Genomic DNA, 18,987 nt, shown 5'->3' with positions numbered 1-18,987 from the left:
GCAGATCATGGCGGGGGTGGGGGATGCAGAACTGGAAAGAGTTCTGGGCCAAATCAGGAATAACCAAGAGTCAAAGTTTCTGTCCAAAACCTGTCTTGACCCACCCTATCCCTTCTGAGTCCTTCTCCATGAAGAATGTCTGCAGAAAGAGATATAGCTTCTCAGTTTTTGTGTCCAGATTAGCCCAAAATAAGAACACAGGCCTTTGAGAGGTGAGTTCCACTGCAAATCCAACTGCAAAATAGGGAGGAAGACTCAAAAGACAAATTGAGGATGGTACTATCTGTTAAAAAATTCTGCAAAATTTTTAGTCATTGTGACACATCTGTAGTTCCCATTTCTTCTTCCTAGATATGGGCCTCTGAAGGGATGGTTCTTTGAATTCAATGCATTTGTATTCAACATTCTGCTTTGAACCAGAGCTTCAAAAATAGACAAGATGTCGTCCCATTATTTGGGGCACTCCCTGTGTAACTGGAAAGATACCTGCATACACAGATGCTTACAAATGCAGTTGACATTGTCATGATAAAGGTGTGCCTGTGCCACCATGGGCACACATCAGAGGGTTATCCTGCCCGGCCTTCTGCTATTCTTCTTTCCTTTCTTCAGGATGACATTCTCCAAATCACACCACTTCTTCATACCATTTCCTTTCTCTAGCTAGATGACACAGAACTCCTTCTTCATCAAGGACCCTCTACTAAGTCTTCAATTAGGAAAGAATAAAAGTATGAATTAGTGGTCCCACTAGTTGTCAGAAAACTTCCAGAATATATCATTTCTACTTCAGTGAGCTCCCTAAGTGGTGACCTGTAGTTAACAAAATGGGCTATGTCTATCATTGGATATATCAGGGGAAGGAAAGTGAATCAGGAAACCGAGACTTAGCCTTATTTACTCCCATATTTTCAATGTCTTTCTCAAGCACATGTGAATAAATGAATGAAGTAAAAGTATTCAGTGGAAGGAGTGATAGCACAAATGATTAAAATCTGCAGTAAAGCTGTATTTGTGTAGCCTTAATAAGAAATAAGGCTACCGTTTTAATGTATCATTTAGATAATGAAAGCTTCAAAATATTTGATTTTTAATTTGGAAATAATTTTAAATGTATTGTTCATTTGGTTAACATCTCCAATTAAGCATACTAAAAAAAAAAGTAACATTTTTTGACGTTCAGTAAACATTTTTTAATGATTACACACAGCAATTATTATACAATGCTATAATAGAGTAAAATGCTCAGTGACTAAAAGGTCTGAAAGATTTTGCTGATGTAAAATGACCCTACTTGGCTACATTTTCTGATATGTTGGGCCTATATTTTATCATTTTTCTCTTGCTGTTTCCAGCTGTCACTTTGTTCTCTCACTATCTATTCATCATACCCCATACCTTCTGCACCCGCACTGGCTCCGTTCCTGCATTTCAGCTAGCCACTTACCCACAGACTAGATACACAAACACAGTTATTAAAATTGCATCTATTAGCTCTGTGGCTAGAGTTGGACAGAAATAAATACATGTGTTTCCAGATACACATGCTATAGGTTTTGATACTTTCTCATTCTTAGCTATAGTATGGGCAGATAAGGTTTTCAAATAAAATATTTGGTGGATAATAAGGCATTTCTTAATGAAGTTGGTTCATTGAAAAAACAACAGCCGAATTGATAAAGTGCTGTTGTCTGCCTGATTACTTTATATTCAGTGACAAATGTGTCACACTTAATGAATAAATACATGATACATTAAAAAGCCTAGAATTCAATTCTGTCTGCACATACAGGAAACAAAGAGTCTTAAGGGTGATAGTTAAATTATATTAAATAAAACTGTGACAAAATTGTACCCATAGACAAATAGCTCCCATATGGCTGATGAGGAGATTATGGGATACCCTGTAATGAAGAATTAATGACTCCTTTCCCGGGGAGATGAGAGTGGGAGAAAAGAGAGGATTTACTTCTTATCCTAGAAGTTTCCTGGATGGCTTTTATTTAAATGAATCTCTTTAGAGCAATTGTGATTTTAATTTCCTGTTCCTGAGGACCTAAGTAAAGGACTTCTATGGTCCTGCCCTCATCATGCAGCTAAAATTTTCCAAATGAACAAAACCACGGGCCTGTTAGATGACCTCACCCAATGACACCACACACAAAGATCTTCTCATGAGATTCTCATAGGGTAGGGATTATGCAGGAGAAAAACCATGAGCCAACCTTTTGAGAACATATTCAAGCTATCACGTGTTTTTTGTTTCTCTGCAAGTGCATGATGGTTCTACCTGCTGTGCCGTTGCCACAAGTGTGTGGTACCAGGAATTAATATGGGGAAGTCCTCTCATAAAATTGCAGCACTGAATAAAGACAAGGTGTTTCTGAGCCAGAGAGGAAGGATTAAATGGCACCTATGATCAGCTTTCCACAAGAGAGAGTGCTGTATTCTCGTTTTCTCCTTGGGATAGTAAGGATATAATATTCTGTGTAAACGACCTAATCTCATGTTGGCCAAAACAATCAGTCATATTCCTAAATATTACTCCCTGGCAAAACCCTGCAAAAACTCTAAACAGTGGAACAATCAGACACCTAATGAGCTCTCTCTTTCTTTCTCTGCCCTACATATAAACTACTTGTCAACATTTCTTCCTTCTCTTATTATTTTCTTCCCTTTGGATAGCTGTTTTCCCCTGTTTCTGTTTTTTCCATCTCTGTGTCTCTATATTTCATTCACCTTGTTTCTCTCCACACTAAAATACAAACACATTTGAAATGAATCATTCCTCTTTTGCCTAAGACTCTTGTGTTTTCAAATAAGAAATTTCACAGATAGTTGGGCACCAAGAATTTTAGTTGCCCACCTGCCTCTGATACACTAATACAGGAAACCTAAAAAATGGTATATTCAAGCAAAAAATATATGTATGTTAATTATCTCTAGGATTTTAGCATTTTGCACACACACACACACACACACACACACACACACTCACACTCACTCATATGCATATACTGGACATTGGGCCTAAAGTGAGATTTTGATTTATCTTTGTAATTGCCACAAATCTCTCCTAAGCCAAGGTAATATCTATTTTGAAACTAATATTTGCATATGGCCATCCACAGAAAATGAGACAGGTATATTAACTAGCAAAGTTTTTCCTCATTTATAACAAAAGTTACGTGTTGCCTCCTCCTGGTTCCCTTTCCCTCTCTCTCTCTTTTTTTTTTTTTTTTAAAGGGAAGTCTTCCATTAAATTGTGGTGATGTGACTACTCATCTACCTCTTCCCCTTGTTTTTGGGCCCTGAACCTTTATGTCTGCTTGTGTTTTCAGGCACAGAAGGCCACTTTCCCACAAACAACCCTGTGGCTGTAAACCATCATTCAGGAATAAGAGAAAATGAAGCTTGAAAACTCTGTCTGAGTCTATTCCTCAAATCTTTTCATTTCTTGAGAAACGTCTTCGCTGAAACCCACAGCTGCATTTTTTGCCCCAACATCAGTTTGGGTATCCAACAAATGTCCTGAGCACAATAAGACCTACCAACCAATTGACTAACGTGGCCTTTGTTTGGAAAAAGAAACAATAAATCACATTTTAATGCCAGATCTTGGTGGCAAATTTATTTCACTCCACATATGACTCTGAATGTAAAAGTGTTTCTAAAACATATGATCTGTCCCCCAAAACAAGGACTTATTGCCAGGGCTGGAGACCGTAGCTCGGGTCATTATGAGTTCACAGGGGAGTGGGGTGAATACAAACTATAACAGGACTGAAAATGAATCACAAACATATTGCTTCTTGATGGCTCTCTAAGAGTTAAAAGTACATATGAGATAGATAGCTTTTAAAATAGAACCATGTTTACTACTATGGATTTGATTGTTGTGCATAAATTTTAATATATTTGTTTTATTTAGAAGAAAATAGTTTTTCCTTTACTGAAGATTAAGCTATAAATGATGATAGTTATAAAAATAACAATAGCATCGACACAGTAATATGCGCCAACCTTGAGCACCTTTATACCAAGCCCTTATTTAAGCACTTTACATGTGTTAACTCATTTCATCCTTATAACAACCCTCTTAGAAAGGCACTGCTATCTGCACTTTAATATAGGGAGCACAATAGTAATGTTAAACTAACATGAATGAAAAGAATTTAGATTAATGNATGGAATGCAACTGATTTTAAGAGGGTGCTACCAGTTTGGGTAGAGTATGATTGCCTCGTTCAATGTGGCATTTTTATATATATTTTCTGACTCTTTATAGTTTAAATTTTTTGTAAGCAAAAATACCTGGTAAATTTTCATTTGTTTTTCATATACTGGTACCTTCTTTTTGGCTGAGATCTTTCTTTAACTTGTGATATATTCATATTACACATTTATATATAAAAAATAAACAAAAGGAAAGAAAACAAACAAAAAAAACTCGAACAAAGATACTGAGGAGCCAATTTATTTCCTATTTTAATGTACCTATTGTAAGTTAAGATCTGGATTTATTTCTCTAGTTTGCTTATTTTCTACTTTAATAACAACTCAATGCCAAAACATTTCTGTACTTGTTTCTTGGCATAATGCGTATTAAATCAAACCTGTTAATAAATCATCTGCCACACCTTGTCTTAGACATAAAAACCACCTCTTTTTAACATCCCATTGTACATTTAACACATAAATGGCCGTTGTCTTTGTCTCAGTAAAGTGTAGGTGGACAATCTTCCTGTGATATGTAGTGGCATTGGTCATGTAGCTAGGTAATTGTGGTAATTGTGACAATAAAAGAGAAATAAATTATTGATTATCCTTAAGAAAAGTTATGGAGGAGTGTTTTATTTTCATTGTCCACTGTGGTTACCAGATATAAATTAGTTATACATGTATACTATTTAGAAAACTCCTAATTGTGGATTATAAAATGTGTGCATTTTCTATCACTTTTTTTCATAAAATTGTCTTGAAATCCTTCCCATAGATCACGGTGTCATTTTCTTACCAGAATTAAATTAGATAACATATATAGCGCATCTTACAGATGCTAATAAAATTCAATAAACATGGATTTATGCTCCCCTTGCCTGCCACTCATTTAAGGAAAAGCCAAGAAAAATTTAGGAAAAGACATGAGAGAGAGGATCAGTGAAGTGTCTGAGATTATTTATAATGACACTCTATGTAATAGTCAGCTCAAGCTGCCATAACAGAATACCATACACGGTGTGGCTTAAACCACAGGAATTTATTTCTCACAGCTCTTGAGGCTGGGAAGTCCGAGATCAAGGGGCTGGCCAGTTCAGCTCCCTGGTGAGGGCTCTCTTCCTATTGTGCAGATGGCCACCTTCTCACTGTGCCCTCACATGGTAGAAATAGAGCAAGCTCTCTGGTGTCCCTTCTTATAAGGGCACTGATGCTGTCATGAGGGACCCACTCTCATGACTTCATTTAGATCACCACCCATCTCCACCAGCTATCACATTGGGGGTTAGAGCTTCAATATATGAATGGGGGGGAGGGGACATACTCAGTTCATAGCACTATGTATATTTTTTTCAATCATTTGGAAATAAATTTTGGGAAACCATTTTTTTTAACCATTTTCAGCATAGCCAACTATAAATGCCTTTTATGCCCACTTATTAAAAAGTGAAATTGTTACATTATCCAATAGTTTTTTTTTTAATCTAGCTTTTCATCATATAAACATATAAACCATATTATGTCAATCATGATGCCTCCAGAGTGAAAGTCAGGTCAACCCTGTACATGCAAACATGAGTTGGATCAATTTTTTTATTAAACCCAAGAGCTTGTTTAACATAATGGAGATACAACATCTGAATGTTTTTTTAAGCTACTTTCCTGTTTAAAAACCTATAGTGGCTCCTTAGTAGCTCTTGAGTCTGACGACAATGCCTCAACTTTATATTCAACACCCTCTATTAACTTGCCCACCTTGCCTATTGCCCCTTTTTAGGTCTTCTCTGAGTTATCCCTGGGTCCAAAACAGCCTGCCAATTTCCACTAAAGTTATGCTATTCTCCTGTCTTAGATTTCTGTGCCAAATCCTACACCTCCCTTAGAGAATAATCACATATACATTTTCTCTTTAGAGCCTGTTTTGATGGCACCGTATTTTCTCAGCATTTTGACATATACTATGATTGCATCTGCAGTACTGTTTTACCTTGGAAATCCTGTTCTTCTGTTATGACATACATAGAACTTATTGTCTCCTTGCATAGATTTTTAAGTTCATAGAGTTTGGCCCTTGTGTCCCCCTCTGTCTTTGTAAACCTCTGGTAGAATGATATTTGAATAATAATGAATGCTGTTTGAGTTAAATTATTTTATTCATTTATCTCTCTCCTCTGCATATTGTCCTTTTGTTACTGTTTCTTTCCTCTTCTACTCTTCTAAGTTCTTACCTTTTGAAGAGCTATTACATAGATGGAAAGAAATGAATCTTATTTACATATAATGAAAAGCTACACTCAAAAATTTTAAGATAGCGATAGTAATAGCAACTTAAGGCAATTGAAAATTTAATCACTTCTAACTTTAGCCATTATTAATCAATAAGATTACTCTGAGTGCACCGAGAGTTAATTTTTGATCAAATGGTTTTAAATGAGAATGCCTGTCTACCTTAAAAGCTCATTTCTTTTCTGACCTAATGCCTGTGGTCATTGTTTATCCTCTTGACACAACTAGGATTAAATATGCATTGAATTCATATTGCTCCAATAGATAAATGTGATTTGGAATCAATGTGTAGATTTTTCCTGAAGAAACATGTACACATCTCACAGAATGCTGTGTTTCCAAAGTTACCAGTTTAATTTTATTTTTATTAAAGCCAAATGTGCTTGCTAATTTTTTAAAAATGTAATGTTGGTGTTTTTCATGTCTGTGTTTATATAGTTCTACAAGTTGAGAAATGTCTTTTTAAAAAATCACTGAAAATCTGAAGTGTTATGCTTTATCTTTCTACATAACATATCTTTGTGCTAAACATGTTTTTTCAGTAAATGAAAAATAAATCTGTTGCTCAGCAAAGAAAAATGATTGGTTATATGTGGGATATTTTATTTCAGTTCAGAATATATATGTGAATGTAAAGAGGGAGAATATTTTACTTGAGTTTACCTTTGAAATTCCATATTTATTATTGCTTTTTATATTCAAGATATAAAATGACCAAAATCAGTGTTAGGCTCTATATGTGAACCACCTATGGGGTTCAAAAACAATGTGTGTCAGTGGACATTTCTTCACTGCATGCCACGAAGAAGGCTATTGTTGCCATATTATTTTGTGCTGACTGTACCTTTATGAACATATAATGTAGGCTGAGGGAGAACTCCTCCAACATAGCCTTTCCATAGCTACCTACTAACTTAATCCATGTCTTGGTGTGTCTAAATCTTCCAAATAAGCATATTCTTTTTATCCCTCCAATGAGCTTATGCTCCCTGCTTCAAATTCCTTGTTTTGTGTTGGTGCCACTGTTCACCTGCTCTTTCATCCTTATCACCTGAGTCTTCTCGAAATTCTCTTTTATCTGGTCAGTCACAGAGCAGTGTTAATTTTCTTGTAAATGTGTAAGATTATCTTGATTAATCTTAACTCACCTTTTGGCTAGATTATTACTGGCTCATCCTAATTNATATATATATATATATATTTGAGTGGTGACCAGAAAAAAAAGTAGGGAGGATTTTATTTTAAACAAGAAAGATAAAGACAAGCTGTGTGAGATCATCCAACTCCATCCCCTTACAATGAAGTGATGAAATGTGCCTATAGTGGAAGGACAATGCTTAGGTCCATGACTGATAGACAAATAGATGTATTGCAGATACACTACTAAGAATTACTATGGAATGAAGATAGCCCTCAAAGCTCAAAGAAAGTAAAACTTTGCAAATCATTATTTTCAAACTAAACTTAATTGGGGTGGGAGAGATGTAATAGAATCTATTACTGTCAATTTATCTTTATTTGAGGGGAAAAAAGGTCTTGGATTCAGTACAAAAATAGCTTTTCAGGTACAGTATATACTTACCAAAAAAAATAAAAATAAAAATAAATATATATATATGCTTTCCAGTCACAAGTCTCCATTTTGGAGTCATAGCTTCTCTTTTCTAATTTGATAAATTTTATTTGTGAATTGCAAAAACAAGCAATGCACTTGAAACTTAGAAAAGCTGTGTTTCCTGTCTACGTATACAAGTGAAAAACTAAGCTGATCTTCGTTTGATCAGAGTAAGAAAATATAATGATGAGGTTGTGCGGTTCTGGCTCTTCCTCTCCGCTCCCACCCCTCGCCACCACGGTTGCTTATTATTGTCTGCTTTGTTTGTGCTCAATATATATGATAGGAGTCTAGAAATATGGATCATTTATTGTGGTCAAAGTTGAGATTTCGTAGGCTTGTTTTTGGTAATTATGTTTGTCATCATATATCAGCCAGAATGCCAGAGACCCACAAGGAGAAACCCTCAGTGGTCTACTTCATGCTTTTAAGCAGAAATCCTTAGTGAACGATGTTAGATTAATTATTGAAAAAATAGTTGGTGCAGCCACATTTTAATTTATTGAAATAATTAATACTTAGTTTAGATACAATTACTTGACCTCTTCAATTGAAATTTCTTTTTCTATATTTTGATTATATATTATGGATCAAAAATCTCACTGTCTTTATGGGTTTGAACAATCAAAATAAAATAAATTTAAAATACCCAAAGAAAAAAGTTGGATCAACTAAGAGGTAAATACATTTAAATATGAAAAATGGAGTTTAAAAGACAAACTTTAGAAACCTTATTTGCTTTGTCTATAGACTTAGAAAAAAGGAAAAATGATGTATTTTTAATGCCACTGGAGTCTTTTCTTTTTAACCAAAAGTTTACTCAAGCTTGGTTTCTTTCACTAAGCATTCTTACAAAAAGCTAATTTTACTCTGTAATTTAAAAATACTTTTTAAGTACACTTAAGAGATGAGCTTTAAGATATTGCATTAGTTATGTTGTTTTAGGGTAAGGATAAACCTTAGAAAGGAACTGGAGTATTGATGAGAATGTTACTGATGAACTACTCCTTCTTTGGGTTAGGTAAGCACTGAAAGATATTCTGAGAGTGATTTGAGACGACTGAGTCAGACCCACACTCAGATATGAAATGATTAAATGAAAATGCAATCAGCAGTGGCCTGGGAGCGTTGTCTGGTGAGAGATAATACTGCAGCTCTCTAATTGGCTCGCAGCAAGCATGCAGGATGACGGATTTCAGTTGTGGTGTTGCCACACTGCTTCCCCCAGCACTATTATCTCAGAGTGACACTTCCATTACTCTGAGCGGAGAAAGATGAACGTCACCTGTCAGGGGCTGGTTAATTGTGTTGCTAGATGTATGTTGCCAGGGCGCAGGTTGGACATTTATGAACATAACTGCTTCCTCTGATGTCCGCCATCCTTCAGGGATCGATATGGCTCTTACAGTAAGCGCGTAATTGAGTGAAGGCACTTACCACTGAGGGGCTGAAGATGAGCCCATTGTGTGAGCTTCATTGTCCATACATTTACCATAAATGAGCTGATATTTGCCATTTATTGTGTGCAGCATTGTGGAAATGGAAACTAATGTGCCACTTTCATTTGTTTTCTAGATAAATGGGGAAGATGTCCAGAATCGAGAAGAAGCCGTGGCATTGCTCTCTAGCGATGAATGCAAGAGAATCGTGCTGCTTGTGGCAAGGCCAGAGATTCAGGTCAGAACAGAGATCAGAAGTCTTGAGACCGACCTTTATATTCATTATCTGCTAGTCTATAGCAGATCAGTGCCATGGATATTGGTAAAACCAAGTATACAAAATATAATTGAGTTATCTTTCCTAAGTTACCAACCTGATCAAAACAATCATACATTAAAGACTCCCTTATTTTGCTCCACACAATGGCAGCTAAACATTTTCTTTTTAAAAAGAAAGACACACAAAATTCAATCGTTATTCTCTCCTTCATTTACCAGTTATTTCTATGAATTCATAACTGGAAAATGGTTGACTTTACATGATATTTAATTCTGTGTGGATCCTTGCTTTCAGTTTCCATCTAAAAATACTTAATTGGCATTTTAAGGTATCTTGAAAGAATATCTAATGAGAGAAACATTAGCATATCTAGATATCAACTTAAATCTTTTTAGAATAACTTTATCAAAGAAAGTGCCTTACAGAGCACGGTGTGGTTCCATGTACGGTAAATGAATTTTTTCCAAGTTTAGTGTGACAAAAACATCTGTCCAGCTAAAAACAAACTGATGGCTTCTAAAGGAATTTTTTTTATATATCTTTACAGAGGGAGATGTCATGAAAGTAAAGGAGAGGTAATGGTGGAATAAAAGTACTATTGGTACTTCCTTTATATCCTTTTTACACCCCACCACAATGCAGAAAGACATTACATTGTCACCATTCTATCCATCTGTCAGTAGTTTGAGTGAAGCTGGTTATATCGCCATTTGTCTCCTATGTTATTGATCTGATATTTTTCAGACTCAGTAACTACATACTATCTATAAATTACATTGAATAAGTGTATTTCAGTGTCAGACCCGAATCCTGACTTGAATATAGTGGTTATAAAAGATCACCCTTTCCGCATATATTTCTTTTATGCCCTTGACCATTCTAAATGGTTCCCATAAAGCCTGCCATAGCCCAGGGCAGAATAAAGTTACACACCTGAGATCTTAAGAGTGGGGAAGGGAGAATGTATAACTGGCTGTACTTCCTATTTGGCAGTGAATTTTTTAAATGCATATGAAATTGTACTAATTACCTGGATAGTTCACAAACCAGTTAATCTCACTGATCCCATTTTTTGAAAAAGAACAGAATAATGAGGCTAAATACATATTAGTGAAACTCATGGTAAATTGAAGAATTGAATAGTTGTAGAAAAGGTATTTCAATGTTATAATTTGGTTTCCCTGCCCTTTCCAGGTAACTGCTAGAGAACCTCATTAATTTAGAATTAAAGCATTTCGTTCCCACATAGCAGCTATACTGGGCTGTGGAAAGAATAGAAATTAATGACTTAAGACCAGATCCTGTTAATCTTAGATGAACTACATATGCTTGGTAGAACCAGTGGCATTTTTGAATATCTGTCCTGACCCAAAATACCAATGTTGGAGGGTGAATTTTCAAACATGACTTCCTTTCCACAGTTGATAAAAGAGGATTGTCTGACTCCGTAGGAGTCCTATCTGTCAAAATCAGGATCTGCCTTAGCCCTTTGATCCTGAAGCCCCTTGCCTTCATCACACTGGAAAAGAGCTAATTACCTTTAGCAAATCGGATTTCTAGGAAAATAAAGAAAATGCATTTTAACACCGTACTTTAAAAATGTAATTTGAGCAGTACATGCTATAAAGTGGCATTAAAAAAGGAAAGAAAAAACAAACAACCTTGTTTTTATATCACCTATATTTTTTTCATCAATTTCAATATATCCCATTATTGCATTTTTTTTCTCATGTGTCTTTTATTAAGGGAGAATGTGGAAGGTTTTTGTGTGCTTTTTTTTTCTAGCCTTTTTTTTTTTTTAACGTTTCCAATACTGCCTACATTCTTGGAAATGATCTACAGAGTTGCTGGGGGCAGTATTGTGCAACTGTGCAATATTTTTAAATAACTCATTTCTTTCATTCCCTGTCAACTTTCTTTCATTTTCTGCCCGTTTTCTTCCTCAGACCATTAACGATATTGCTATTCTCTCCTCTTCCCCTTGGGACGTGGGGGCAGAGAGGGCTCTTATAAGAACTTGTCGCCACTACTTTTGAGACAATGCAGGTCGTTTCTTTCTCTGAAATGCCAGTGTATGATCCACTACCATGCAGACATATCCCCCTGTGTCATAATGAAAGTCCTCCCTTTCATGCAGCTCAGCTCAAGGAAAAGTTCTGTCTCTGCCACAGAGCTAGACTCAGGCTGCCAGTGAATGTACTTCTAGGTGGAAAGGGACAGGGAAAGGAAGTGAGTAAGAAGACTCTCTCTTGACTGATTGTGCCGTATCTATCCCCTCTCCAGGGTCAAGGAAAGCCTAATCAAAATAGACAAACTGAATACAGTTGGTAACTCAGGGATCTACAAGGATAGTTAATAAGAAAAGACTTACAGGGAACCATTAATTTCTACCCTGTGGCCCCTTTAGCTTCCCCACCCCTTAATTTAAATTTCAAAAGACTTTGTTCCATCATTCACTCTATCAGTGTCAGCAAGTATTTTGTTTTGACCTGATTTAAGAAAAAATTTTTAGTGTGCTTATAAAAAGTGAACATTTCTAGCTTTTAAGTAATTTCTTTTGGAGTCAGGCATTTGCAGCTTCATGAAACTTAAAAGGGATTAAAGAATGTAAAACTTGGACAATTATAAATTGGACTGAATTTAAATTTTTAGTCAGCTTAATTTTCATAGTTCATCTGCATATCAAAGTCAGTGGGGTGGAACTTGATCAAGTTATTAAGGCTACATTAAGATAAATGAGGATGAATAAATGTGTCCCTGATTTTGGCCCCAGTAAAATTTGAGGTGACTGTAGTTTTAGATAACCTTTAATTAATATTGAGAAACCTATGACTGCCTTCCTATTAATGAATGTGGTACATATATTCTAATGCCTCTTCTGATGCAGTTTAACGTCCTCATTCCAGACTTAGAGTTCACTTTTAAAGAAAAGGTTATTTTGCCCACTTATTTAGTGGTGAAAACACCTCAAACTATTGTCAAATTTGGGCTCACTAGAAAGCTGCTATTTCTTTGTTAACAGAGTGAAGCAGAGATTTGACAATAATTCATTAAATTTAATCAGCATAGACAGCTAATTTATGTAATCCAGCACCACAATCTACTTTGAGAAAAAATTATCCGTATTGGCTGTCGACACATCATATTAGCAAGGTAACCACCAGTTTTCCACTTCGCTGTGTATTGAGAAGCCAAGGGGATTTGTTCAGTTTAATTTGTATAAGACTCGCACAAGAATACTTGCATTCAGCACCCTCAAACAAAACTCTGCATGCTCTACATCACTCCACCACCCTTAACTGCAACTTGCCAGGTATTTTTTCCTGGAATTGGACCTGGAAAACGAACCAAAAGAGACAATGGGTAGCATCACTTTTTGGTTTATTTGAATTTTTTTTTTCCGATAAAATAAATGACGTATGTATTTGTAGCAAGCAACCATCTTACTAACTTGGAAGCCATTTGCCTAAAAAGAAACATGCAGTGTGGGGGGAGGGGCACTTTGTGGGTAGTCACGTTGGTGGTGGTTGTTAAGGAAAAAAGCCTAATCGTCTCATGGCCCTATTAGTACCACTGCATTTCTTTACCATGAGGACTGTTGGAGGTAATGAGCGTGACAGCTGTGGATTATACAGTATGCTTTTCATACATTTTGAAAGACGATAATGTTGTATGCTGTGAGGCCTACTCGGTTATAAGAGAAAATCTGTAGCTCTGTTTCAGGAAAGGATAAAAGGCATGAGTCCAATTTTTTTTTTTAAATCACCTTATTTTCCTTCTGAGAGGTGAACTATCAGAGACTGGTATTCTAGAGAGAATCATTATGATAAAAGGAACTGGTCAGGCGTCGCCATTTAAGTTTCCCTTATTTTAGCATGAGTTCTCACTAACCTAATATAATGTACTAATGTATTTTTTTGCAGCTGGATGAAGGCTGGCTGGAAGATGAAAGGAATGAATTCTTAGAGGAGTTAAACTTGGAGATGTTGGAAGAACAGCATAATGAAGCAATGCAGCACACTGCCAATGAGGTGGAGCAGGTAGGGCCAACAATTTGAACTACATCATTTGAAATGGTGCTAGTTCTTTTTTTAGTGTATGACTGTCAATGGAGTAAAAAAAGCAAAATCAAAGAGTTTGATCAAACATCCATATAAAGGTAATTTTTGAGAGCAAATGATCATCTCAAATGAAGCAGGAAGACCAAATACAATTTTTTTTTCTATTAAAAATATTTCTAGTTTGGGAAGCTTAGGGACCATTGTCAGTAAACTACAGTAGACTACAGTAGTATTCAAATGCTGACCCAGATACTGTTCAACCTAATTCAGAAATTTAATAGTAGAAACGCACATTGCTTCCCAGTAGGCCAGCTGTAGCCAAACTATATCTCATGAAGTAACACCTGCCCCTAAAGAGTAGTTTTATACTTTGAAATTAACATATGTATTTGAATATTTAGGCAACTAAATGAAGATGATGACATGGATGTAAGCCTTCAGTCTTATTTTTGGTTTTGATACTATGATTACACCTTTATACTATTAAATAGGAGCAGTTCTACTTGAAATTATTGACATCATTTTGCCTTAGAGTCACATATTCATTCAACAACAACAACAACAAAAAAAAACCCCTGAGCTCCTAGTATGTTCCAAGCACCACACTTGATTCTGAGGATATGAAAATGAACAAAGTTCCTACCCTTAATTAATTCATAACTAGTAAAAGATCACAGTGTGGTTTTGTCAAATCGGGTCTTCATTTTTGTTGTTGTTTTCCTACTAGACAAAAACAAGATCAATACATCATAGATTTTTTATTTCAGATTCATGACATTCATCTGCCTGATATAATTTTATTAACACTTCTGCTGTCAGTTTACTGATTTGTTTAATTATCATTCTATTTTCAACATTAATTCTTAACACATCCTAAAAGGTAATAATAATAATTTTTTAAACCCTGACAGGTTTAGGAACATGAAACACAAACATCCTATCACTTTACCAAGCTGAATGATAAAATATATTGACATTCAAGCATCCCATAACAGAGATGTATGTGTGTGTGTATGTGTGTGTGTGCACATGTCCATATATTAAATAAGTCATTAGATTGCAAACTACAGTGTCAACATAGCCATGTGTGCCCATATACTCTGTGCTGATCAAAGATGCTCATTGGCCACTTGAAAAACAGTGGTTCATGCTCAGAAATGATGCTGCTACTATAGTGATGGCTTTTCAATGTAGGACAGATTGAAATTTTTATGTATGACTTCAGCACTGGCCACAAACAAAGATATTTTCGGGCGGCAGCCGCTGGTTACAAGCAAGAAAGCCCTTGCTCCAGGCTTTTTCTCTCTTAGATACAAACTGTGACCTGATACAGAATTGACAGGAGGATGCTGGAATAAAGAAAGAAGGGAGAAATCCTGTCCAGGTGAAGCGATAGGGTGTCAAATGCTGCCTACTCATCAGACAAAATACAAATGCTAGGTGTTTTGAGGTAACACTAGATGTCCCTGAGGTTAGATTTTCATTGTGTGGAAATTTTTCTTCACCATGAAACTGAAAAATGATGAGAAGTACAGAAACCTTTAAAAGTCCTTTGCCCTTATAAACAATAATACTACATTGGAGGTGTCTTGGTAGAAACATTGCCTGTCACTATAATAATTCCATAGGGAAATGATAAGTGGTAGCGTACCATTACATTAGAAACCAGAAATTCTAGATTTGAGAATAGAAAAACTCATTATATTTTCACATTTGTTCATAAACCAGAGACAAAACAAAAGAAAATTCAATTAAAAATTCATGTCTATATTTAAAAACTAGAATTAATAATTATATGAGCGTTTCACTTTATGTATTACCCTTGGTCCTATGGCTGCTAGTGACACATCGTGTGTAATATCTCCCATAGCATAATTTGTCTGTATTATTTATATTGCATGTAAAATTTTTAAAAAGATAGTAGCCTTCTTGTATTTTTTTCAGCTTATCATTTGATATGAGAAAAATGTAAATGTAAATAATGTGGTATAGAAACTCAAATGTCCAATATCAATAATATCATCTGAGGGTTTTATGGCACAAAGTGCAGATGTCACCACATCTGATATCATCAGCTTATAGCAAGGGACATAAGGATGTAACAAGCTTTCCATTTTTAATTACTATTACTTAATTTATAACATTATTTTTTTTATCAATAAGACATTTTAAATCAATCTGAGTATGTTTTCAACAAATGAGGAAAAATATTTTAGAGCAAGATTGAGAATCCTAGAATAACACAATACATGGCCATGTTCTTCTCTCTCCAGTTCTTGTTACATTTTGTTTTGTCATTACTTAGGTGGAAAAAAAACAGCAATTATCTGGAGAGACCCTTTGGAACCTATTCTAGAATACCCATCCTGTCCTTCTTTAACACTAATAGGTTTAATTATATTTAATTATATCATTACACCTGCTAGAGAAAAAAACTTAGACATGAGGAAAATGCAGTCTAAAAACAGCCATGTAGACTACTATGCGAGGAATGGTGGAAGAAAAAGTAACTTTACCTTATTCACAGACAAAAAATTGATATGTATCACCTTAGGGCAGTGATAGTTAATGATTCTGCGTGAAAGCCAAAAATTATCAGGGAGCAAAGTTTCATTTATATTTACCTATATATGTCAAAATATATTTTTGATATTATACCTATGTCTGGCAATCAGTGCTGCTTAGATTTTTATGAAAACTGTTGTTTTATTCTCAGTAGAGTAAAAGAAAGAAATTGGAAAGAAATTACTGGTTAAGAGGAGAAAAATATTTTTAAGTACCCCATAAATCCTAAGACATATTGCTTTTGAGCCATGTGTTTTGGAGATACACTGAGGTCAAAACATATATATGCAGGAATGTGGCATCCTGGACATATAAGAAATACTGATGCTGGGAGATGGCACTGGCCTTGTAGATTTTCTCTGTCACTAATCTGAGATTCAGTTTCCTCATCTATAGATAGAAGGTCCTAGGCTCCAATACTGCCCTATTCCTGAAATTTTCCTCTGAACTTAAAGAAAGTTAAAAAAAAAAAAGTACTAGGGTGATATGGCTTCTGAACTCCAGGCTTCCATATTGCTGAAGACCCTTTAGACATTCCTCTCATCTTTTTGTGTATTATCACCTCAGAAACTTATAAAGTCACCTGATTCATGCACCTTCACAGCACAGTCTCTCAAGTAAGAGAAAGCCTTAAGATAAGAATCACCTGTTTAAATGTGTCCTGTTTTATTTATCCCCAAGTGAATATCATAGCCATATTCAAGCAGTTGTTTTTTTTTATTTCATTGCATAAAAAGCTGCCTCGAGCTCATTGCCTTTATTTCTAAAATTGTTATGGATAGTAAAATTAGAGCATCTTTCTAGGAACTTCACTTTTGCCAGGAAGCATTGTTTTTCCAGCAAGTTTTTCAACAACCGTTATTTTCTTTCTTCCCTCAACGTTACTTTCTTAGCCAAAAAAACAAGAAGAAGAAGAAGGCACAACAGACACAGCCACATCCTCATCCAACAACCATGAGAAGGACAGTGGAGTGGGGCGCACGGATGAAAGCTTGCGAAATGATGAGAGCTCAGAGCAAGAGAATGCAGTGGAGGACCCCAATAGCACATCTTTGAAGAGCAAGCGGGAGCTGGGGCAGAGCCAAGACACTCTAGGGAGCGTGGAACTTCCGTGCAATGAGAGCTTCATATCCGGTGAATACATTGACTCAGACTGCACTGGCAACCAGGATGAGGAATGTGAACGATTCCGGCAGCTCTTGGAGCTCAAATGCAAGATTCGAAACCATGGAGAGTATGACCTGTATTACTCGAGCAGCACAATAGAATGCAATCAAGGGGAACAAGAGGGAGTGGAGCATGAGCTACAGTTGCTTAATGAAGAACTAAGAAACATTGAACTTGAGTGTCAGAATATCATGCAGGCTCACAGGCTCCAGAAAGTGACAGACCAGTATGGAGATATCTGGGCATTGCATGATGGAGGATTCCGAAACTATAACACCAGCATTGATATGCAAAGGGGGAAACTAGATGACATCATTGAACACCCAGAAAAGTCAGACAAGGACAGCTCTAGTGCTTACAACACAGCTGAAAGCTGCAGAAGCACTCCACTCACTGTGGATCGTTCGCCTGACAGTTCCCTTCCAAGAATGATCAACCTCACCAATAAGAAAAACCTGAGAAGCACAATTGCAGCCAGTCAGGCCTCTTCTGGACAGAGCAGTAAAGAGGCGACCTCCACCAAAGCCAAAGCCACTGAACAAGGTTGTGGCGTAGAAAGCAAGGAGAAGATTTCAGAAAGCAACAAGCTTTCTGATCAAGAGAAGACAGGCAGCGAACACATCCCTTACCTCTCTCCTTACCACAGCTCCTCATATAGGTATTCAAACATCCCAGCACATGCCCGACATTATCAAAGCTACATGCAGTTAATTCAACAGAAATCTGCAGTAGAATATGCTCAGAGTCAGCTCAGTTTGGTGAGTATGTGCAAGGAGTCTCAGAAGTGTTCAGAGCCCAAGATGGAATGGAAGGTGAAAATTAGGAGCGATGGGACTCGGTACATAACAAAGAGACCAGTGCGAGACAGGATCCTGAAGGAACGTGCCTTAAAGATCAAGGAGGAACGGAGTGGCATGACGACAGATGATGACACCATGAGCGAGATGAAAATGGGGCGCTACTGGAGCAAAGAGGAGAGAAAGCAACACCTGGTTCGGGCCAAAGAGCAGCGTCGGCGCCGAGAGTTCATGATGCGGAGCCGGTTGGAGTGTCTCAAGGAGAGTCCTCAGAGTGGCAGTGAGGGCAAGAAGGAGATCAACATCATTGAACTGAGTCACAAAAAGATGATGAAAAAAAGAAACAAGAAAATTTTGGACAACTGGATGACAATCCAAGAACTGATGACCCATGGGGCCAAGTCTCCTGATGGCACACGAGTTCATAATGCCTTTTTGTCAGTCACCACTGTATGACGGAATGAATGGAATGCAACTGATTTTAAGAGGGTGCTACCAGTTTGGGTAGAGTATGATTGCCTCGTTCAATGTGGCATTTTTATATATATTTTCTGACTCT

At 36.4% G+C, this 18,987-nt stretch overlaps 1 protein-coding gene across 1 annotated transcript in view; it reads left to right on the top strand.

The window, feature by feature from the left end:
• Window positions 1-18,987, top strand: part of PDZRN4 (PDZ domain containing ring finger 4) — a 361,626-nt gene extending 342,639 nt beyond the window's left edge. The window contains 3 exon segments of the mRNA XM_019660455.1: window positions 9,695-9,796; window positions 13,762-13,878; window positions 17,358-18,987. Coding sequence (XP_019516000.1) covers window positions 9,695-9,796; window positions 13,762-13,878; window positions 17,358-18,884 — 1,746 coding nt within the window. The 3' untranslated portion in view covers window positions 18,885-18,987.

Source organism: Hipposideros armiger, unplaced genomic scaffold (assembly GCF_001890085.2).
Source record: "Hipposideros armiger isolate ML-2016 unplaced genomic scaffold, ASM189008v1 scaffold_318, whole genome shotgun sequence".
NCBI classification, from domain to species: Eukaryota; Metazoa; Chordata; class Mammalia; order Chiroptera; family Hipposideridae; genus Hipposideros; species Hipposideros armiger.
Note: the sequence above shows the minus strand (reverse complement) of the source record. Positions and strands in the feature narration are given on the sequence as shown.